A 23,495-nucleotide genomic window follows, 5' to 3' on the forward strand; every position below is an offset into this window, starting at 1 on the left:
AAAGGCAGCATTTTCTTGTCGTTATTATCAGCATTTCAGGGCAATCAGGGTTCCTCTGGTCCTTCCTCATATCTGGGAGGCCAGATGGCTTTTTAGGTCAAAATTGTTAAAAAAAAAAAAAAAAAGGATAAGGGGAGGTGGCTGGGTGATCTGTAGTGGGTGGAGCAGAGAGGGACTGATATGGAATTCAGAGACAGGACTGGGAACTGACATTAGACATACCTCCTAAAAGATACCATTGCTCCATAGGATCCACCAAGCGTGCAAATCCTTGCACCTCTTTCAGTCCTAAATTTCTATGAAGGCCTCTAGCATTGCCCCCCCTTTCCCACCCTCCTATGTCTGTGTTTTCCCACATACTCCCATTTCCTACCAGACCATTTCAATTTTCTCATGTGGAAAGTGAAGATAATCATAAAACCTAGCTCACAGGATGACTGTGAGAATTAAATTGGTTAAAATAAGCAAAGCACTTAGAATCATGTCTGGCACACAGTCACTGTGTGGATGGTTGCTCTTATAATACTAGCTTTCTTCTTTTGCAAAAGAGATATAATAATACTCAGCTAGGGAGAGAGTTATAAGCATTTAACTGCCATGAACATAAGTGAGATGGCACATAGTAGGTGCATAATGAGTGCTGGTTCTCTCCCACATCACCTCGCTTCTCCCCAGCACTCACATCGGCCCTGTTGGTATTCTTGTGCAGAGATACAAAGTTCAGGGTCACACAAGCCCCCCTGAAGCCCATCCTGTCTTTATAAAACCAGGTGGGGCTCTTGTTCTTGCATCTCCTGTTCCGTTCGCCGTGCTGGATACGGGGTTGCTAAGTCAGGATTTGGACTGCTACAGTGGCCAAGGCGATGCTAAAATGTCATGACTGTTGGAAGATACAACTGCATGGAAGGAATTTTGGGATCAAATCTTGATTCCATTACTGCTTCCCTCCATGACCTTGAGTGATCCCTGCATCTTCCTAGCCCTTTATTTCTCTGTCTGTAGAGTGGGAGAGGTGCTAGCCTGGTTGGAAGATCTCCAGGGCCCCTTCCTGTTGTGTAGCCCTGCTTGGTGGGTCCACACTGCAGGAAAATGGGTCGCTTAGAGATGGCCACACAGTCTTGGCGACTCCTCTCACGAACCAGTGAAGTCTGGTTTCCCTCCCTTGAATCTGGCAAGAAATTAATGACCTGTTTGACTAACAGTGTGACAGAAATAATGTCCTGGGACTTCTGAGGCTGGGCGCTAAGAAGATACGCAGCTTCTGCCTAGGCTCTTGGAGCACTTGATCTGAGATGTCCGCAAACCCAGCCTCCATGGCACGAGAAGCCCAAGCCAAATGGAGACACACGAGCAAGCACTCTGGCTGACAGCTCCCGCCGAGGTCCAGCAGAGCTAGGATCAGCTGCGCCGGTCCCAGCACTCACCTTCACTGGGAAGCGCAGGGGTCCTCCACAAAGCAAACACTACAGCTCCAGATAGCCCCCCCCCCCCACCGAGGGCCAGGGACAAATCACCCCGCTGAGCCCTTCCCATGTTCCTGACCCACAACGCTGTGAACAGAACAAAATAGTTGTTTTAAGCCATTGAGTTTGGGGGTAGCTTGTTCTGTAGTAACAGATCGCTGGACCAGTGCAGGTGAGCTGTGAACTGACATTTCAAAAGGGGCTGAGGAGGATGCATTTTGATCACCAGATTGTCTGGGGTGGAGTCCAATAAACAGCCCCTTCCGCAGCTGAGAAAACCAGGATGACACAGAGGAGCAGCAGGAGCCAAATGCTTCAGGGGGCAGCAGCTGCTCAGAGATGGTGGACACGTCCTCCACAGGGTGTCATGATTAAGTGCGTACAGACTTCTCTGGTTTTGCCCTCTATCTTGATTAAAATTTCACAGTGTTTATACTGCCACACAGAATAGATGGAACCACAGCTTACTTTTCAAACTGTGCCTTGCTGACATCGTTATGTTTGTCACATTTATACCTCCTCTCAGAGATAACAATTTTTCACTCTTTAGCATACTGAAGGGGGACACACTCTCTCCTTCCCTCTTTTGATGCTTCGTTCATTGTTACTTTCTCCATCCCTAGTCAAGAGGTGAGGGTCTCCCTGCAAGTAACTGAACAACAAAATAACAGGATAATTTTTATATATTACCTCCCAGATCAACCTCTCTCCCCATATTATTGCTCACTTGCATGAGTTTTCTATTGCTGCTATAACAAATTGTCATAAACTTGGCAGTTTAAAAAACACAAATCTATTTTCTTACAGCTCTACAGATTAGAAGTACAAGAGAAAAAAAAAAAGGTCTCACTGGGCTAAATTCAAGGTATTAGCAGGGCTACATTCCTTTTCTGGAGGCTTGGGGAGGGGGGTGGGATCCATTTCCTTGCCTCATTCAACTTCCAGAGACTTTCCTGGCTTAATACGTCCTCGTCCATCTTCAAAGCCAGCAAGGCTGTATCATTCTAAATTCCTCTGCTGCCTCCCTCTTCCACATTTAAGGACTCTGATTACACTGGGATCACCCTGATCATTCAGGATAATCTCTCTCTTCAAAATTCAGCTCATTAGCAACCTAAATCCATAGATGAACTTAATTCCCTATTTGTCACGTAAGGTAACAGATTCGCAGGTTCCAGGAATTAGGATGCGGACATCCCTGGAAGGGGGCCATTATTCTGTCTACCACACACCTTATGACCCTCCCCAATTTGGGCAACTAGATGCTTGAGGACCACATTATCCCAGGAGAAGATGACAGCAGAAACAGAATACCAAGAAAGAGAAGGCAATTAAAAAAAAAATTCAGGTTTCAGAAGCTGAGGTCTAATTAGAAGGTATAATAATAATAATGACAATAAAAGAAAGAATCTGTGATCTGTTAGAGAAGTGACCTCCCTCCTACCCATAAAGATTCTATGAGCTGAGGGAAGAGAGCAGTGTTGGAAGTCAAACAAGATGATCCTGCAAAAGAGACCAAACAAGACCCTGTGCTCTCTTCCCACCAGGCTAATGACATGGGTGGTTGAAGAGGCTGAGGGCCGTGGAAAATCAGATGAGTTTGAGGGATCTGAAGGCAAAGGGGGGGTCTGTGTCTCAAACTTGCCAGATAGTGTCTGATAGACAGTAAATGTGGTCAAGTGTTCTTCCCTGGTAGGAAAGTTGCCATTTACAAATGCCTTCATGGTCAGTCTAGATTAAGAGGGCTTCAGCCAACTCCCCTCAGACCCTCATGCCCTCAGGGGGATACAAAAGCTTCTGGCCACTCCTCCCACCCTCAGTAGAATGAGGAGCTATCTGATGGTTAGAACCAGCTGGCCTCATGTGACCTGTGGGGGGATGAAAAGAACACAGTAGCAGATTCCAGGATGGACCATATACCCATACATCAGGTGGAACAAGGAGGTCCTGGCATAGACTAGAAAGGAAGGAGGGTGAAGGAAAAGGGCCAGATGAGACAGCAGGTACTAGAACTGAGCAGTGATGGTCCAGTACCATGCATTCCCTTCACTTCCATCCATGCATTAGGCATATATCAGCCCCCTTGAACTTACAGATGTTCAGGAAGGCAAAACACCTAAATTGACTAGACTTGAATTTTCACTACCAATGGACGGAGCTGAAAGGAAATAAAATTCAGTTGTAGAAACACTATAGAAAATAAAATACGCTGTGCTCCTGCATTTTTTGTGACCCCAAAGAGCATATCCACTACATAAATACATCAGTAACTGTGGCCTCATCATCTCACACATAATGGCACTCTGTAAATCCCACATCATTTCCAGTTACCTTCTTCGGTTTTTCAGAAAACATACGTGTTCAAGAGTTTTTGTTCCCATTGGAAAAATGAAGAAACTGAGGCTAATAACATCCATGCAGATTCTAAAGCTCACCAATGACCAACTCAGGGCGTGAACCCAATTCACTCAGACCAACCTTCTTTCCAGGGTTCTTTGCTGCCACCTCCTCTCAGCTCCAAAGGAAAGCAACCCAAAATGGCTTTGGGACTAACTAACATCAGAGACTTGTTCTTGGGTCTCCATCCTGCCACTTTGTGGTGAGACCTTGGAAAGTCGGTCTGCTTCCCACACGGGTCAGGTTTGTTGTGAAGATGAATTACTGGATGTAGACATACCTTGAGAACTCTGAAGTGTTCTAAAAGTGTAAGGTATTATTATCTTTTTGCCAGATGAAGTTTCTTAGAAGAGGGGCTGTAAGAAAAATTTTGTCTTTGCAGGCATGATGGAGAGTCTACAGAGAAATGACAGGCTTTAAATTTAAAGTGGGCATTTCCCCACCTGTTCTGAAGGCACAGAGGAGAGGTTGCCTCCTATCCGCTGAGCCCTTAAGTTGCTACTTCAAGATTAGATCCTTAATCAGGAAAGGAAGGTCCTTGACAACCTCATCAGACTATTGAATTTTCTCTTAACCTCCAGGGAACAAATGTTCTTTCTTTCTCTCTCTCTTTTTATTTCTCCAGTTTATATTAATGAGAGGGGGAAAAGAGACAACTTCCACGCGCACACACACACACATCTCTGCATTGTGAGGTTTCGTTCTTCTGGGACATCTATCCTCAAGAAGGAGCTTAGTTCAGAAAGAGAACTGATGGAAAAGGGGGAGACGAGACAGACAATTTAATCCTATCAGAAATATCAGCCTGGTGTTGGGGAGACACCACCAATGATTTGGAACATCCTCTTGAGTTGTTTGTCCACTGACTAGCTCTAAGACTTGAGCAAATCCTCCTCTCTCTCACCAGGCCTCACTTTTCCAATACGCAAAATGAATAGTTGGGTTGTGACGCTCTGAAGCAGACAGCTGCTACTCCCACCCATCGTCCACATCCCCATTTTCCGTTACTAGCAGCCTACTTTTACTCTGAGAATCTGTGCCTTCCCACAACTCACTACCATATATTACAGGTGCAGCTGCCACTAGCCCATCCCCCAGGTACAAGCGGTTCTGGAATGAGCCCAGGCTTTCCAAATGACCACAGTAACTGGTACAGGGATGGGCATGAGAACCCATTGGCCCAATGAGATGAGATCCTTTGACTTTGGCTGAAGGGACTAGGAGATAGATGTCCGTGTCCTGCAGGACTCCCTGCATGGAGGAGGTGTGGTGCTGAGAGAAGAGAGGGATCCCCATGGCATTGTTTGAGCCTCTCCATCCTTTGGTGCCTAGACTTCCACTTGAGCCAACATACTGCCTCTTTTTGCCAGAACTAGCTTGAATTGAGTTTCTGCCACTTATGATTCTAAGAATTCTCATCAATAAAATCTCCAATCACCCATCCACCTACAAAGATCTGTTGATCTTTGAGTCTAAAATGCATTTTTGTTGCATTATCTCATTCTCTAGAAGCTTCTTCTTTGTATCGGTCTCCTGGCCATGGAGAGCGGACTGTGCATTCCATTTCCCTTGGTCTCTTCCAAGAGCCTCGTCCAGAGCAGCTGTTCTCATCCTTGGCCCCGTTCCTCCCTTCCTGCGCCTCTTTCTTTCTTCCTTATTGACTGAGATGAGTACCCATGGGGAGCTGAGCTGAATCAACAGATTCCCTCAGTTCTCCTTCAGCTTACTGGGTGGGATAAACTTGGAAAAAGTCAGTCTGTGCTAGAAATGATTATAGGTGATGTAATAGATGTACATATATAAAAACAGTAAGGATCTTCACAAGAGCAGGGTTATTTCTCCAATAGGAAGAGGGGAAAGGCTTCAGAAAGGAGACAAATCTGGAAAGAGGTCCACTTGTTTGCTGCGTGGCTTGGGGAGCAACTCACTGTAGGCAGAAGAAGGGCATGAGCAACAGCTCAGAGGCATTAAACAGGCACGTGTGCTCAGGAATTGCATCTAATCCGTTTGGCTCTAGTGTAGAATGAAGTAAAGAGAAGGTGGCAGTGAAAAGGGGGCAGACCAAGAAGGCACTGGATGCTGGGCTAAGGAGTTTAGCTTGTAGGACAATGTTTCCCAAGTGTGCTTCCAAGACACTCTTTAAATTGTTACAAATTCAGGTTCCTGGGACCGAACCTCCCTCTAGAGAATCAAAATTTCTGATGTGGAACCTGTATTTTAGACAAGCACCCAAGGCCATTCCCATAAAATAAATCATCCAGCTTCTTCTATAGGCAACAAAGATCCTCACATGTCTTCTGTGTCCCCAACCCACATTCCACACTAAAGCTCCAAGCAAACGAGGCCACCATCGGTCCTCTGTGCCTTTACCTTGGCCATCTCCGCTCTTCTCCTAATGTAAATCAACCCATCTTTTGAAGCCAGTTACAACACCAACTCCTCCAGGAAGCCGCCTACAAAATCCGTAGGTCTTAGCTGCAACTTTCTCTTTTGGACATCTCATGACAGGCTCCCCAGGGTGCTCACAGAGAGAAGACGTGCCCTACCTCACTCTCACACGGACCGTAAGTTTCCTGAGGCCAGGAGCTCTCAAGGACCTCTTGTACATTGGGCACTAAAGCTGTAATATTTCATTTCATTCTTCCAACAATTCCAGGAGGTAAGTGTTATTATCCCACTTTACAGATGAAAAAACCAAGGCAGCCTGCTGTGCTGAAGGCCACCGAGGTCGGAGCTATGGGTAGCCTGATCCTCTTTGACCAACTCCCCCTCACAGGGAGGGGCCTCTTGCAAGCAGCATGGGCACTGGGGCCAGCCCGTGTTCGTGGGCCAACAGCACTTACCACACATCCCGAGGAGTCCACCTGGCGGTCAGACACACACTTGAAGTTTCGAGTGCAGCCCCCGTTGTTTCGAGAGCAGTCACGGACTGGCCCAAAGGAGGACAGCAGGTCATTGATGGTTTCAAAGTATGTGGACAGCATCGCTTCTTCCCTTGGAAAGAAAGGGGATGGTTAAATCCCAGAGACACTGGTATTGTTGGGTTAAAAAAAAGTTTAATGTGCATTCAGTTACATTTGAGATCTTCATTATTATATTTGTAATTAAGGAAATGATGCAAATACACATTTAAAAGAAAGTAAGGAAAAAAAGCCAAAAAAATCAATACAAATACCATCATATGACACGATGGTTGTCTAATTTTGATAAAAAGAAATGTACTTGGACGTGTGTGCCCTGTATCTCATGACTCCTCATGGGTTTGGAGAGCAGGCATGAGATTTCCATTTTACTGGCCAGTGGGCTGTGGCGCAGAAAGGTGAAGTGTCTTGTTGAAGGCCATCCAGCCTGTAATGTTTGTGGAATTAAAGTTTGTGCCAAGCTCCATCTGAGTCCAGACAGAAAGCTCTTCCTCCTACAACTCTTAACTTGCATTATACATGTTTCTACAGATCCCAGACCTCCCTGTAGCAACTCTGCAGAATGAGCACATTTCTATTATTCTGACTTAGTGGATATAAATGAAAATTATGGGAGGTGTGAGACTTACCCCGAATCACACATCCCATAAACAGTAGAGCCAAGACAGAAACACAGGACTGTCCGACCCTAGTGCCCTGGAGCTTTATTTTTCAGACTGTTGCATGCAAATCATACCATCAAGAGTGGCAACATCAGCTATTGGAAAGGTCACGAGATTCTAGGCTGATGCGTGACTCCTCACAAATCAGGTTCACGAGAGAGAAGACTAGACTGGATGCCATAATCTATGGATCTTCCAAAGTTCTATTAGATGAGACATACAAATGGGAGTTTCTGGATGCTTTTTCTGGAGAAAGGGCCAAAATAAGGAATACCCTAGAACTGGATTATTTATGATGCCTACATTTGCTGGAGGTATTATCAAAGGGATACCTCAAGCAGTAAAAAGAGGCACTCTATTCTTCCACAATGTAGGACTGGTGGAATCTCGAATTGTGAAAGAAGGGAGATGCTGGCATGTGCACATGTTGCAAGAGGAGGCCAAAGAGCACCATCAGTGATGTCTGTGGACCATCCTTCATCCCTTCTCCCACACTCTCCTCTTCAGTTTCCTGGCTTATTCCCTGACTCTAGCCTTCTACCCTTCCATTCCATCTTCCATGCTGTCTGCTAGTGAACTTGGTAAATTCCAGCTTTAATTAGATACTCCATGGATCAATAGTTCTTCATTGCTTATAGAAGAAAACCTGAATTAGTTTCATTGGTATTCAAGGTCCTTCATGATCTGGTTCCTGCCTACCTGTCTAGCTACATTCTCCCGTGTCCTCATATTCTCCATTTGATAGCTACCAGCCTCTTCTCATGCCCTAAATACACAATCTTAAGTCAGGTTCCCTGGAAACAGATTCCAAAACGGAGCATTGTATGCAGGAGGATTATCGAGGAGCCCTTTTGGGACGTGCTGGTAGGAAGAGAGCAAGGCAGGATTGGGCAAAGGAGAGGTGGACCTGCTAGTGGATGATGCTGTGTAGATCTGAAGTCTCAGCTGGTCCTGAGGGGAGCTCTGGAGCTGGGATGGCCCTTTAGGAATGCCCTGAATGGAAGCAAGAGATCCTGGCCTCTGCATCACCATGTCAGCCAGTCACTGTCACGGGCTGCCATCTGGAAGGGAGTATCCTTGGGTGAAGCAGTTCCTTGCAGCTGAAGGCAATGCCCAGTGAGAGATGCAGCCACGGGCTTCAGCCACGTTCTGGAGAATGGGAAGGTCATCCCCGGAGAGGGGATCTGAGTGCAGTGCGTTCCTTTTCCTTTCTGAACCCTTAACCATGCTCATCTGCCTGGGATGCTCATCTCCAACTTTCCTCCCTGACAAAATCCTAGGACTCTTTAAAAACTATTCTAGTTCATCCATTCATTCATTTACTCATTCATTCATATATTGCACATGCTTACTGAGTGCTTAGCATGCACCAGGAACCATTCTAGGTACTGGGGATGCAGCAGTGACCTTGGACAAAGTCCTTACCCCCACAGTGCTTACCGTGACCTCCTCTGTGGAATATTCTCTACTTACCCCCAACCAGAACTAATTCCTTTCCCTTTGTTTAAATCTATTACCTTATTGCCCTTCATCATCTGCTCTGTGTCTTCCCAAAGAGACTACAAGATTCTTGAGTGAAAGGCTCAAGATTTACTCACTCCTCTTTAGCCCCCTGAACAAGACCTGGTAAGAACTTGCGCTAAGTCAATGTTTTTCAAGTGAAATAAAGTAGCAGAGGGCGTGGATGCAACCACCACCAATCAGTAGTTTTACCAAGAGTCTCTTCCAACAGGACACTCCCTCCCCAACTCTGGGCTCCCATTCCAAATTGTCCATGCTCAGGGCTGAAGCACAGGGACAAAAAAGAATATGCAGGTAATGCTGCCAGCTCTCCATCATGTTCTCTTTGCATAGAGTGAGGTTAGGGTGACAGGCGGGTAGGGGGAGATAACTGACAGCCCCTAAACCGAAGCTCTTGGGAGACCCATCACTTTTGAATCATGAGTTGAGGATTCTGGAAAGATATTAAGGCTATTAAAATATTAAAATCCTTAGAGGGAGAAGAAGTGATAAGTGAGGGGAAGAGATAAAGACAGAGGGGAGAGACAATCTGAGAAAGTGTGAGAACAAAAAGGAGAAACTGTTAAAAGGAAGGATGAGAAACTGAGAGGCAGAAACACAGTCATCCAGAAGAAGATAGATGGATGGATGGATGGATAGATGATGGAATGATGGGTATATATTTAGATATTTAGGTAGGTAGGTAGATAGATATGAATAGATGGATGGATGGGCAAATGGATAGATAAACCAAGAGACAGAGACAGCAACACGCCCAGAGGAGAGTCATAGAGAGATTAAAAGAGGGGAAGATGGAGGCAGAGAAAGTGTGTGAAGAGAGAAAAAATGCAGAGCTAGATCAGGAGAAAGAAAGAGAGGGAGAAACAGGAGAAACAAACAGATTCAAAAGGAGAAAATATCAAGGTAAGGAGAAGAAATGTGCATGTGTATGGGGAAGGGGGCAGGAGGAGGGAGGGAGGGGAAAGGGATGGGGAAGGAGACGGACTCAGAAAGACAGAGAATGAAAGTGAAGAGAAAGACACTGCATGAGTGGAAAAGAACACACACAGACACGGAGAGCAGAGACAGAATAGCAGAGAAACAAAGGAAGAAAAGAGAAAAACAAGCAAAAAATGTCACCTTCCAGCAGAACCTGGCGACAGCTCAGGTTGTACAGATAAGGAAGCTGGTAGCTTTTGAAAGGATTGATTCTGCATAAACATCAGGAGGAGAACATTATTTAAAACACAAAGACCTGACACCGGGGCTGTTACGGAGTCTAGAGAATTGACTTTGTCAGGCTCGGAAAATGAAGAATCTGGAGGCAAGTGACGGAGGGAGCTCAAGGCAGATGCTGGAATTTCCTTAACTCAGGACTCAGTCCCTCACCTCAGCTGCTGAGTCCAGGATTTGCGGTCCGTTGAAGCTCAGAGCTGCTCCAGTAACAGGACACAAAGGGATGTGGGGAACAGTGCAGGAGATGAAGGCGGGCTGGGGTGACAGGGAGACCTGGGTGAGAGTCTCAGCTTTGCCAGAAATCACCACCATCACCACCATCACCTGCATCACCCATGACTTCCTGAGTACCCGCTAAGATTCCTTTCCTGTGCTCCTTTGGTTTACACCAATAGCCCTAAGGTACACATTTTCCTCCCCTTGTGTAGCTGGAGAAATGGGATCTTGGGGAGATACATTGCCTTGGCTCACACGGGTGTGAGGAGGAGAGCCAGGGTGTGCACCCAAGTCTGCCTGAAGTCAGGTCCTGAGCTTCCTCCCCACCATGCTTGAGTTTGTCCAACTTGCTCTGCGCCCTTTGGGCAGGTCAGAGCTCTCCTAACAGGAAAGCTGGTAGAAACCTGTACCCCCTCCCTCTGCGTCTCTGGGGAGGAAGAACTGGATGGGCAGAGCCAGTGCAACTTCTGCACGTCTCCCAGCGCTGCCTCCAGTCAATGTGTGTCAGAATAAAGGCAGAAAACATGGCGTGTTAGTTTCCCAGGGCTGCCCTAACCAGTACCACAGACCAGGGGACTTAAAACGACTGAAGTGTATTCTCTCACAGTTCTGGAGGTCAAAGTCCAAAATCAAGGTGTCAGCAGAGCCATGCTTCCTCTGAAGGCTCTAGGGCAGAGTCCTTCTTGTCTCTTCGAGGCTCCTGGCAACCCCGGCCATTCCTTGGCTTGTAGCCCCCTCCCTCTAATCTCTGCCTCCATTGTCACATGGATTTTCCTCTCCTTACAATGACACCATCCATTGGATTCGTGCCCACCTGAATCCATTATGACCTCTTCTTGATTACATCTGCAAAGACCCTATTCCCAAATAAGGCCACATTCTGAGGTTCCGGGTGGACATGAATTCTGGGGGGACACTACTTAACTCACTATTCATGGCTCTGAGAGAAGTCTGGAAGCTCACCAGGATGGCAGGACAAGAGCCAGGACTAGAACACCCTGGTCTTTGGCTGTTACTCCAGTGCTCCTAACCCCACGCCAGCCCTTCCAGCTCTGGGCTCTGCATGTTACATTGTGCACTTACAAGTCCTGTAAAGTCCTAGAAAAAGGACCACAGTGAAGCCATTTCTCCTTCATCTGAGAGGAGAAAAGACCAACGTTAACGAAGTACCTAACACACCCCAGGCAGAACAGGGTTTGGCATACTTTTCTACACAGGAATCCACAGTCAATATCTTAGGCTTTCCAAGCCATATGGTCTCTGTTCCAACTCCTCATTTCTGCATTGATAACCCACAAGCAGCCACAGAAAATATGCAATGACGATATGCAAAATGCAGAGAATGAGCACGGCTAGCGAATGACACAGCAGGCTGGATTGCTACTTCCTGTTTTACAGGGGGAAACCTGCAGGTCAGTGTTGGAGTTAGGATCTGAACCCAGGTATGCCCAACTCCAAAACCCACATTCTTTCTCCTCCATTAAGTGTCTTCCAAGCCTCACTCTTCTCATCTGGAAAATGGGAACAGCATCTTTCTAGCTCCCAACCATGTAGAATGACTGTGAGAATGCAATGGCATGGTGCACAGGATCGTGTTTTCTAGACTCTGAAATGCAATGCAAATCTATTTATCATTCATTGATTCAACAAAAACTAGAAAACTGACTGCATGCCCAGAACTGAGCTGATCATTATTACGTCTCTCCTTTGGCCTCACTCTGCCCCTATTTCTGCCCCTTTGGAGTCCAGCCACCTTCTAAAGTGCTTCCTAGCACCTCTCCAGCTCTACCATTCTAATTCCCTTTTTTTTTTTTCCTGATAATACTGGTTTCAAAACTGAGTCAGCCAGACCCTAGCAGGCTGAGGGAGGCTGCCATCCCCTCACTACCTGATTGCTTAAGTGTGAACGCATCACTTGGGTTCCATTCAGCCCAGTCAGCTGAGCCCCAGGCGGGGTGCACCTTAGGCAGGGTGGCTGGGAGCAGGTGATGACATAGCCCCGTTAATAAAGACCAGGAAAGGTCTGTGTCACTCACAGATAGCTGCGAACGGATGACTCAGGGCCCAGACAGTGACAAGCTCCCCTCGGGTGTAGACTAATCGTCCTCTGATACAACAACAGGCAGCCTTGTTTCTTTCCTGAGCTCCCAGAGAGGAAGGGAGGGAGGACAGCATTTGACAGGCATCAAGCTGCCCTCCCAACCCGCCCTGCCTTGGGGTTCAGGGAGGCTGCCAAGTCCCAGTAGCAAGAGCAGCTGTGCACAACAGTGGCTACGAGGCAGGTTTGTCCCCTGGCTTCACGCACTATGAGACCTTGGGTAAGTCTCTCAAACTCTGAGCCTCCATTTTCTTGTCTGAAAAATGGGGATATTAATACCAAGCTGGCAGAGTTAGAATGAGAATCAATCAGATAATGCATGCAAAATATCTCACACAGAAGGTGCCCAGCATACTACTGGAAATTATAATCATCTGATCGTCCTACAAAATTGCAAGAATCGTAACTTGAGGATGTAAAGAGCTTGGGGATGCAGGAGAAGAGGACCTGGGGCCTCTTAATCTTCATAAAAACACAGTGATGTAAATGGTATGATCATCCCGTTTGTTTTTTTTTTTTTTCATGGAGGTACTGGTGGTTGAACCTAGGACCTCATGCATGCTAAGCATGTGCTCTACCACTGAGCTTCACCCCCACTCCCTGATCCCCATATTGTAGAAGAAACTGAGACATTGTTGTGAGGATTAAGGCGGTTTTGAGACCAGCTGAAGATAATGTAGGCACAGTGTTAGGACAGCGGCTGGCACAGGGCGGCTGCTTTATAAAGATCCATTGGTAAAGGCTTCTGGGCAGGAGTGAGCTGGCACAAGGCACAGGGAAGCAGATTTGGGCTTTTTTAAAGTCAGAGGTGTTGAGCAAGGGGAACGCGCTCTCCCAGGGTCCTGCTGCTGCTGGCCGCTATAGGAAGGCGCCCTGAGAAGGGATGGCCGTTTTCTGGGAGGGGTGTGGAGGAGAGCCAGGCTTCCCAGGAGGGCTGCACACCATCACGGCGATGGTAACAACCACCACGGCTACTACCTCTTGAGAACTTATGACCTGAGAACTTGACTTAACACAGATGATCTCAATCTCATTATTTCTGGCCATACTCCTATGGGATGGTGCCATTCTTATCCCCATTTTTGTTGATTAAAAAGGAAACACACATCCTCGCATGCAGGACCCAGCAGTTACAGAGGGGAGGGGTTGCCCTGTGACACACCATGCGTCTTAGTGGCAGAGACAGGGCTCTGCTCTGCTGTGTCTGTCTCCAATCCTGAAGGTGTCCTGCCTTCCGCCTTAGGATCCCTTCCCACCGGAAATTCTTTGACTGGAGTTCCAGCTGACCCTTCTCTAGCAATTACAGTTTACACTGATTTAGGTCAGGGATACATATTACTCTGCTGAGTGCTCTCGGAGCTTCCTGGCAGTGTCTCTGTCTTTGAGGAGCTTGCAAGCTTCCTGTGTACAGAGATCCCTCCTCACTCTCTTCCCCCTGCTCACCGGGCCCCCTGCAGCTGCTCACTGAATAAGCGGGGCACTGAAGGATGAGGAGGAGGGGCACGTGAGGACCATCAGCTGTGTGGTCTAGGGGACAAAGAGCAAATGACTGTGTGTCCACTGCCCATCTGTGACATGGGGGCAATAAAATTCAGCTCACAGGGTCATGGTCAGGGCTCAAGGAGATAAATGATGTAGAAACCCCTCAACCTCAAACAGAAACCTTAATAAGAAGCTGTTGTATTTCTGGAGATGCGTTCGTCCATTTCACAAGTGTTTACTTGGAGGCTGGAGTTAGGGATGCAGAAAGGAGCCAAACAGACATGAGCTCTGCTCTCCTGGAACTTACAGCTCAGCCAGTGGAACAGGGTCACCCAGCAGTTTCCTGCCTCTACATCAACGTCCTTATCTGTGTCTGTATCTACAAACTATAGCAGCTGCTTTCAGAATACAGGGTACTATGACGCCATATGGCAGAGGAGCCAATCTCATCAGGGGAGCTGGGGGCAGGAGTTGGGCATCGGGGGAAGCAGATTTCTCTGGAGAGTGTCAGGCCCTGAAGTCAAGCCAGCCAGTGTCCTGGCGCAGTTCTGTCACACCGGGGCCTTCCCCAGGGGAGCCAGGATAACGCGTGACCCCCACGCGCATGGCGGCTGTGGAGTCTCTGAAGCTATCATGCCTCGGCAAAAAGCCGCCACCTCCTCCCTGTGCTTGCACTGACTGCTCAGTCACGGCAAGTCTCCTCCTCACCTACCCTCTGTCTCCTGCCCCTTGCAAACCCCATCATTATATTCAAAAGAAACCAAAAAGGATCTGTGACAGTGCTGAGGCCTGAGGATTGTTTATTCGTGGACTACCTGCCCTGAGTTGCTAGGAGAGCCCCACAGCTCGCATCTCATAGGGAAGCTCTTTTAGGTGGGCTCTGGAGGTGGGAGGGCTCTGTGTTCTCCAGAGGCCCTGCAGCTCCCGGAGGGTGGGAGGCCCTGCGGACCTGGGATGGCACAGGGGCTTGCCCGGAGCCAGGAGGGCCCACCCTCAGTGAGTAAACGGGGCTGCATCCTCCGGCAGGAAGGGTACCAGCATGAGGCTGGAGGCGCGTAATCTGGATCTAGCTCTGCTTTGTGCTGCTGTGTGTCCCCAGGTGACCCCCTACCCTCTCTGGGCCTCTGTTTCTGCACTATACACTCAGTGATGGGGTGGTCTCTCAGGGTCCTTCCAGCTCAGATTTCTAGTAATATTATGTGGCTTCCCAAGAAGGATAAGGTGGAAGATAAGGCGTAAGAACGGGGGAGGGAGGGGGAGAAAATAGTTTGTTTCCATTGTATCCATTACAGCGAATATTTCCATTGTTCTGCACCTAAGGAAATCTAGGGACTTACACAGTCATCAGGGGAATTAGAAATAAATACAACTGTGCCAGCGGGAGGAAGCCCTGGGCTGAAACCCAGGCCCTGCCACTTATTAGCTGAGAAAACTCTAACAGCTCTCTCAGCCTCTCTGAGTTTCAGTTTCCCCAAGCGTGGATCATGGATAATAACCCCCACCTCTCAGGGAACATCAGGACGACACGAGGTAATAAAAGCTCCCTGAAGCAGGTGCTCTGTCATGCCCACTGCAGTCCAGTGCCTGTACAGGCACCCAGATTTTTTATTGGACAGGTGAATGAATGAATGAGTCAATGAATGAATGCAAACATATATAAACTGCTGTACTGATGCACTCGCTTTTATCGTTGTGGTTCTTATTAACAACAGCCTGCTTTTCAGGCTGAAACCCTGAAAGTTACTCAAGCTGGGAAAACAAGGGTTCTTAACTCAACCTATAACCCTTTTGTCAGCATATGGGCTACATCTTAGAATAATGTTTTTAAACACTTGAAGTCAAATGCAAAAGGCATTACAAAAGAAACCATTTATCAGAACATTTTTGAAAAAGCCAACTGGAATATAATCATATATAAGCTTCTTTATTGACACCTTAAATAAAAAGATCTAGGAATAGATGTAATAACGACCATAAATGGAAGGCATGAAGAGCATAAACTAGATTTTTAAGACATCTGCAACAAATGAAACAATAAATGAAAGATGATACGTAACTGCATGAGATTTCTATTGGCAGCTAAGTCACAGGGTCTACCAGCACACCCCCTGTCTGCAGTAGAAGGACACGCTCAATTTCAATAAGAGCTTGGTGAAAGTAAAAATGTAGGCTTTTCCAGGGCCTTTCATGGGCCTCCAGCACAACCCTGGGTTGAGAGCCTCTCCCTAAACTGACACTTTGATGGAGAAAGCTTCTTCCTGAATATCTGTTGGTCTGTGAATATCTTGGGTCTAGATAAGAAGAGACAGGAAATTAAAACTCAGCTAAGATCACAGCAAAATCATTCTTTTCCTAAAGGGACATAGGTGGTGTGGGGAAAGGAGGACAGGTTTGGTTTCAGAAAAAAAAAAAAAATTAAACTCTCAAGGATGTGTCCTCACAAAAGTGACCTCCCTTTCTGAGCTTCAGTTTCCTCCTCTGTAAATGCATCATTGCGATGTTCCCTCAGTGCCTAGGGGACTGGGTGAAATATATGAGGCAATGCACCTTGTGCAAAGACGCAAGTGCTTCCCCTCAATATCCTCCTTCCCGTCCTTCTAGAATGAGAAAAGATTTTTGCAGCCACCCACACTTAGAGCTGCTGAATGTACCATAGTGGGGATGCATTTCCCCATCCCTTAGCACCTACTGGGGACCAGGCCCACCTCCTAGATACTCAGCACACAGAGGTGCCCAGATAAAGTCCTGCCCTCAAGAAGTGCATAGGCTGCGGCCAGAGACAAGATTTATAATATGAAGTAGAGTGAATACTTACAGTATAGATGCATAAAAATACACAGATGTCCAAGAGGAAGAAGCAATGAATTTTTCTGGGGCTGGTTGGTGACGGATTCTCGGAGGAGGTAGCAATGAAGGAAGAGGAGGACAATGATGAGGAGGAGGAAGAGGAGGAAAGGAAGAGGAAATGAGAAGAAAGGCAGGACAGGTGTTAAAGGACAGCACAGAGTAGCTAAAATGTGGAAGAGGAAGGAGCGGGGAGTGCTGAGAAAACAGGCAGTGAGCTCACTATCCGTGATGAGGGGTGGGCAGGAGGAAAGGAAGCTGGCTCAGCAGGCTACGCCGTGTGGATGGGATAGACCATCCCGGGTCTGTCCCATAAGGCAGATCTCATTACCCCCATTTTAAAGATGAGAAAACTGAGGTTCAAAGTGGGTGAAGTCATGCACATCCCACAGTTCCTTAAAAACGGAGCCATTATAGGAATCCAACTGTGCTCCAAAGTGTACATTCTCTCCCCAGTATGGCACCCACTGCCACCTGTAGAAGACTGCGCTCTCTGGAATTCCACCCACAGTCAGAATCAGGAACACAAAAGGCTTAGGAATAGGACTTTGGTGATCAGGGTAGCACTGTTTCCCACCTCTCCCCTCAAATGCAGCCTTCACCCCTTTTCCTTGCCATGCACATTCCATCTCCTCCTTTGATCCCCACAGGTCCAGCCACCCATCTACAGGGTATGCCTGGTGATAGTGAGCACAGGGAGTGTGCGGTGATGACAGTGACTCTGGCCTGCTCTGCGGGTGGCTGTCACCCAGCAGCCAGGTGGGGCTGGGCTCTGGGGGCTTCTCTCCTGCCTGCTTCACCCCCACCCTGCCGGGGCCTCTGCTTCTAGCTGCTGTCCCAGCCAGACTGGCCTCTCCCACGTGCTGGCATGTGATTCCCTGGGCCAGCACAGGGGTTGGGCTGAGTAAGCCCCTGCCTCCCTCCCAAGGGCCTGGCCAGTGGCCTGTAGTGGATCCTAGAGCATAAGACTTATTGGCGATGGCTGAGACATGGGGAGAAGTTTCTGGAAAGTGTTTGAAGGAATAAGGGCAGGCAGCAACTTTGTTTTCCAACTTCAGAAGCTTTTCTCCTTAGCCAGGGCAAGTCAATTCACTGTGCTGACAAATCCTATTGTCTTTAAAGACTTACTCTCTCTGTCATTCATCCAAGCCACATTAACCATGTTCTCCATGGCCTCCCTTAGTATGTTTCATGATCACTAACAATTGAGCGATAGGCAAGATACTGAGTTTTCCACATGCGTTGTCCCATGCAACACCCACAGCTATTCTGAAGAGAGGCAGGTGCAAACCCACTGTACAGATCAAGAAACTGAGGCTTCAGGAGGGTGCAGAGATTTGTTCCATGTCACACAGCTAATTAGGATTCAAATCTAGCTCTGTTTGACTTCAAAGCTGGAGGCATTTTCAATGTTCATGCCAACCCACCACCAACTTCAACCTGTTTCATGAGCTGAGTGTCTATAGTCCATCTCCTCTGTAAGCAACCCAGTGGGTAGCCCAGGGCTTGGCCTACAGAAGGGTATGGTGGATGTCTGAGCAGAGAAGGAAGGAGGAAGGAAAGGGGAGCTTGAGGGAGAGAGGAAGGGAGGAGGAGACCCAAGTTTTATTTTTCCCGCTAGGCTGTGAGTTTCTGAAGGTAGGAATCTCTGCACCACCACGGCCTAACCCAATGACACCTAACAGAGGGCGCTGCGTATCTAGTGAATATTTCAGCGAATGGATGGATGTGTAAACAAAAATGAGAGAACTCACTGAGGAAATAATGAAAGAATGAATGTCACGGGGCCAACTGCCTGGTAAATTGGTCTCTAAATAAGCCTGAGCTTTCAAGAGCTGAAAGTCCCATCCTCTTGATGGCTCCTCTTGTGGGATTACAGTCACACAGTTTTGGGAGGAAATGAGAAGATAAAAATAAAGATCAATGTAAAACCCTCTGCCCACTAAGACCACATGAAATGTGTTGTTCTTCAGTGGGTATACATTTTCCGCTACGTAACATGAGTGAGTTCTAGAGATCTGTTGTGCAACACAGCACCTGTAGCTAACAAGCGGCTTTGTGCACTTATGATTTGTGTTAAGAGAGTAGATCTCCTGGTAAATGTTATCACCAAAATCCTACCAACCAATAAACCAACCAACGGTGGGGAGGAAACTTTTGGGGAAGAAACTTTTGGAGGTGAGGGATATGTTTATTACCTTGATTAGGGTGATGGTTTCATGGGAATATGAATGTGTCCAAACTCATCAGATTGTGTACATTAAATATGTGCAGTTTTTGTATCTCATTTATACCTTGATACAGATGCTAATCATTAAATAAAAAGACCCCTTGGAATCCCAAATGACTGAAAAGTTCATGATGTTCCCGAGTCATCACTTTCACAAGAGCAGCCACCAGCCTGGAAGTTTTCCTCGGTACACGTGCCTTTAAAGTGCCTTCCTTGTGCCATCCCTCATGCCTTGATTACCTTCTGATCGTAGATGGCTACAGCCCTGTGCTCTCCAGGTCCCTGGGCACAGCCAGGTTCCATGTGGCGGGCAGGTATGCGTGGAGAAACTCATCAAAGTTCCAGGAAGGGAATGCGCTGATGCCCTTTGGGAAGGTGAGGTCACGGGGACACCCTCAGAACCAGACAATCCTGTGAAGCCCCTACAAGCTCTCTGACCACGCTGGCTGAGAGCTGGAACAGTAGAGAAAACACTGGACTGAGAATCTGGAGACTTGGATTCCAGACTGGTTCTGCTGCTCATTCAATGTGACTGGGGGCAAGTCCTTTCTTCTCTTTGTGCCTCATTTTCCCCATCTGTGAAAAGAGGGCTGGACTTCACGCTCCTTCAGAAGTCACCAGAGCTCCCTGTGTGAGGAGGGCCGGGGGATGTCACACCCAGGTGCCCTGTATTTCTGTAGAGATGGGGGAAAGTTGCCCCAATTCCCTAGGCCAGTGGAGGCTCCTGCGGCCTCAGAACCAGGTTTCTAAGGAGCTGTCCAAGAGATAGAGGCCTCCTTCCCACAGCTCAGCTGGCCACACCACTACCCTCATGCTCATTCCTCATCTGTGCCACGTGGCTGAGCCCCTGCCATGTACCAGGCACTGTGTGTGGTCTATGGAGGTGGGAGAGATGGCCCTTGTCCTCAAAGACCTGGCATTTCAGTGGAGGGACACTGCAGACACCCCAGGAAATGAACTAACAGCAGAACTGATGAATTAGAGTCAGAAAATACAGCGCCTGTCTTTCTAATGACCCCTTGTGTGCGTGCAGTGCTACAGCATTTGCATTTTATTGGGCTGCCACAGTTGTTCCTGGTTTGCTGGTCCCATTTAGCAGAGGAACAGATTGAGTTCTGAGAGACAGAATGGCCTGCTTAAAGTCAGATCGCCTGATTTCTGGGCAGTGTTCAGGGAGGGCTTCCTGGAGGAGAGAGGTTTTGAATAGAGTCCTAAATATGGCTGAAGGATAAAGAGTTTGCATCCAGGGTAATGTGTGTGGGGAGTGGAGGAGACCATATGCCAGCAAGGGGAAAGGAAGCCTGGAGAATGCAATTCTACCCCACAATGTAGGGAAATCTATTCTACAGTATAAGTGCAGGGAGGACATAACATTCCAAGTGCTGTTGGAACGAGGAGAAGAAAGAAATGTAGAAAGAGAACAGTCAGAAACATCAGAAAGCACTCGAGATGCCAATCCGGGGACTCTGAGCCCGAATCCCAGCTCTGCCTAGAAACTTCACTGTGTGACCTCAAGAGAATCACTTGGTCTCTCTGATCTTGGCTTCCTTATTGGTCAAATGGAGTTTACAGCAGCTCTCTCTCAGTACAGAAATGAAAACAAAATGAGATAAACCAACTAAACCACCCTATACATGGCCCAGCACCGAGCAAGAGTCCAGCCTTCTCACTGCTCTTCTCAGTCAGCACCTGGGGTGCCTGCTGCCCCTGCGTTGTGTTGATGCATTAGAAGAAAATACAAATTTTCAAGAGACCCCAGCTTATGTAGAACACAAGGCACCTCTACCTACCTGCAAACAAGGACTTTACTCCATAAAATGTAAATTCCAGGCAGGAAAAGCCTGTGCCCAGTCTATCAGCTACTTGCCAAAGGTAAAAAAAAAAAAAGTAGTAGCAGATAGTGAGTTATGGTAATTAAACTCCAGTTAATCCATTTGCTGAAAAGAACTATTGCCTCTTTGAAGCATCAGGGTTATCTGGAGCACAATTTAATGAATGGCATTTCTATGTGGTAGAAATCACTAGGTAATTCCTGGCTCATCATCCATAATTATAAGACCGTTAGGTATGCAAAACCTGAAACGATGATTTATAATTTCTTTGGAATCAACAAAATAAGCACCCATCCATCTGTCCATCCATCCACTCATCTCCCCATGTTCCATCTATCTGCCCACTACAAAGATACTTACTGAGCACCTGCTGTTCCCATCCCTGTGCTGTGAAGTCAGAAATACAGATAAAACTAAGCCATGGTCACTGCCCTCCAGAAAGCCAGAAATCTCAAAGAACAGAGAAGACATGGCAAAAAGGTCTGTGGGAAGTCAGAAGGGGAGCAGGTTATTTCCAATTTGGGAGGAGGGAAGTGGGTGGGAGTTCGGTGTACAGATCAAGAAAGACTTCCTCCTTTTTGCATCTTTGGAAGTTTGAGCTGTGTGTATGTTTATGCTTATTCAAAAATAAGCAAATATTTCATTTTAAAAAACGAGTGAGAACTGGGGAAAGGGAAGAGGAGGAAAAAAGGAAGAGGAGGAGGAAAAGATAACAGACTGAAATCAAGTCATTATAGTTGAGCTTGCATCATCAGTGGTAAAGTAAAGGCAAAAAGTAAGAAGACTGGATTCAAAGAAAACAGGCTTGAAGAAGTGAAGACCTTAAGCGTCCACTATTCTCCAGAAGTTTGCCTCTGTCTTAATTTGCATTTATTTGATAAGAAAGAAGTAGTATCCATCAATGAAGTTGGCAAGTATTTTTGTCAAGTGCTAATTCTCAGTGCCGACGAGGGTAGAGTGAAATGATCTTCGTCCTATTCTACCTGTGCTGGTATAAATTGCCAAAATTTATAGAAAGCAATTTTGCAAAAATCTATCAAAACTACTAAAGCATTCATATGGTTTGACTTAGTGATTATAGTAGTATATTCTAAAGGAAAAATAAACAACCCAGAGAAAGATATATGTTCAAAGGTGTGCATCACAAAATCAGCATAATGGGGTTAAACATGGGAATGATCTAAACATCCAACAGCGACAATGCGATCCATTCATACAACATCATGATCCATTTTTACAATAAGATGTTATGTGAAAATTCCAAATTATGATTTCCAGTTATAGCTAATTGTATGGAAAAACTTTAGAATAGTATTCTTCTCCAAAAAAAGCAAAAAACCATTTCAGATAAACAAATGAACATGCACATATAATAGGGGGGAAAAGACTTCAAAGAGGGAGTGCGTTTTCACTGGGTTGGATGTGTGGTAACGGGGGTGAGATTATGCAGTAGACAGCCCTTCCTTAGATTTCTTTATACAATAGGTAAAAGTACCCCCCTAGCTTTGTAGAAATGTGCTCCACTCTCCCCGTACACACACACACACCTTTGGTACAGCCTTGTAGATTTACCACATATGGTACCTTCCATTTCTCTGCCTTACAGGTGAGTGAGGGAATTGACAACTAGACCAAGCAGAGGTTCACTCCTGGGAATCTGCATCTTAGGCAGAATGAAATGAAGGATGTGAAAATTGATAGCTTGTAAATTCTCCATGTTCCTGCACCTCTGAAAGTCCTTCAAGGTGTCCCTATGTGGTAGGTCTACTTAGGTTTGCTGACTGTTGTCACAGCAATGGAAGCCATTGGAAGTTTCTGAAAAGGGAAATGACACAAATAGGGCTGTGGCTACAAATAATTAAGGAACACTTTAGCTCAGAATGTCTAGGTTTGGTTCAGGGTGTCTTAAGTTTTGGCAACAAAAGAAACAGATCCAGATTTAGGGGCTTTGGAGACGGGTGAGAGAGGATACTGAGTTTCAGGCAGTTGTGACCCAGGATGGACGTCTGCCTTGCACTTTCTCTAAGACCAACCAGCAGAGGGCACAAGGCAAGGGAAGGAGGGCTCCATCATGGCCCCATCTCCGTCTGGAAGAGCACAGAGCAGGTAAGAGGCCCACATGAATAGAGTTGCTTGCTAAATTCAATCTCACAGCTAGTCAGGCAAGCTTTATCTAGGAGCCCTGCCTCTGACAAATCCAGGGTGTGAGCTTACAGACTTGGAGGCCACAGAAGAGCCATAGAGCCTGGAATCAGGATAGTGGGTTCAAGTTCCCTGCTCTGCTGCTCATGTGAAAGATCTTAGACAGTCACTTTCCTTTCCTGAGCCTCTGCCCCATTTTCAACAGGGTGATTTACTCATTCATTTGGCAACATTCATTTAGTTGGTTCATTCATTCAGCAAATGTCTATTGAATGTCTACAATTTTGTATTGCCAGTTTAGATGGATGCAGGAAAATTGGTTCTTTCTTCAAAAGAGTGGGTAGGCTCTCGGCAGCATTGTTTAGGGACAATGGGGGAGCTGGGGGCCCCTCACTTCTGGGTTTTTCCCCTTGTCTCCACTTCTTAAGGATCTGGGTAGACCTACAACCCCAGGCAGCAGGGAGCCTCAGAC

At 46.8% G+C, this 23,495-nt stretch overlaps 1 protein-coding gene across 9 annotated transcripts in view; it reads right to left on the reverse strand.

Annotated features, from left to right (window-relative positions):
• The window catches only part of ASTN2 (astrotactin 2), an 800,822-nt gene that overhangs the window by 321,817 nt on the left and 455,510 nt on the right, over nt 1–23,495 (reverse strand). For all 9 annotated transcript variants that reach the window (XM_032478291.1, XM_032478290.1, XM_032478299.1 and 6 more), the window contains one exon: nt 6,704–6,854. In XM_032478291.1, the coding sequence (XP_032334182.1) occupies nt 6,704–6,854 (151 nt within the window). The remainder of the gene's footprint in view (nt 1–6,703; nt 6,855–23,495) is intronic.

This window comes from Camelus ferus, chromosome 4 (assembly GCF_009834535.1).
Source record: "Camelus ferus isolate YT-003-E chromosome 4, BCGSAC_Cfer_1.0, whole genome shotgun sequence".
NCBI lineage: Eukaryota > Metazoa > Chordata > Mammalia > Artiodactyla > Camelidae > Camelus > Camelus ferus.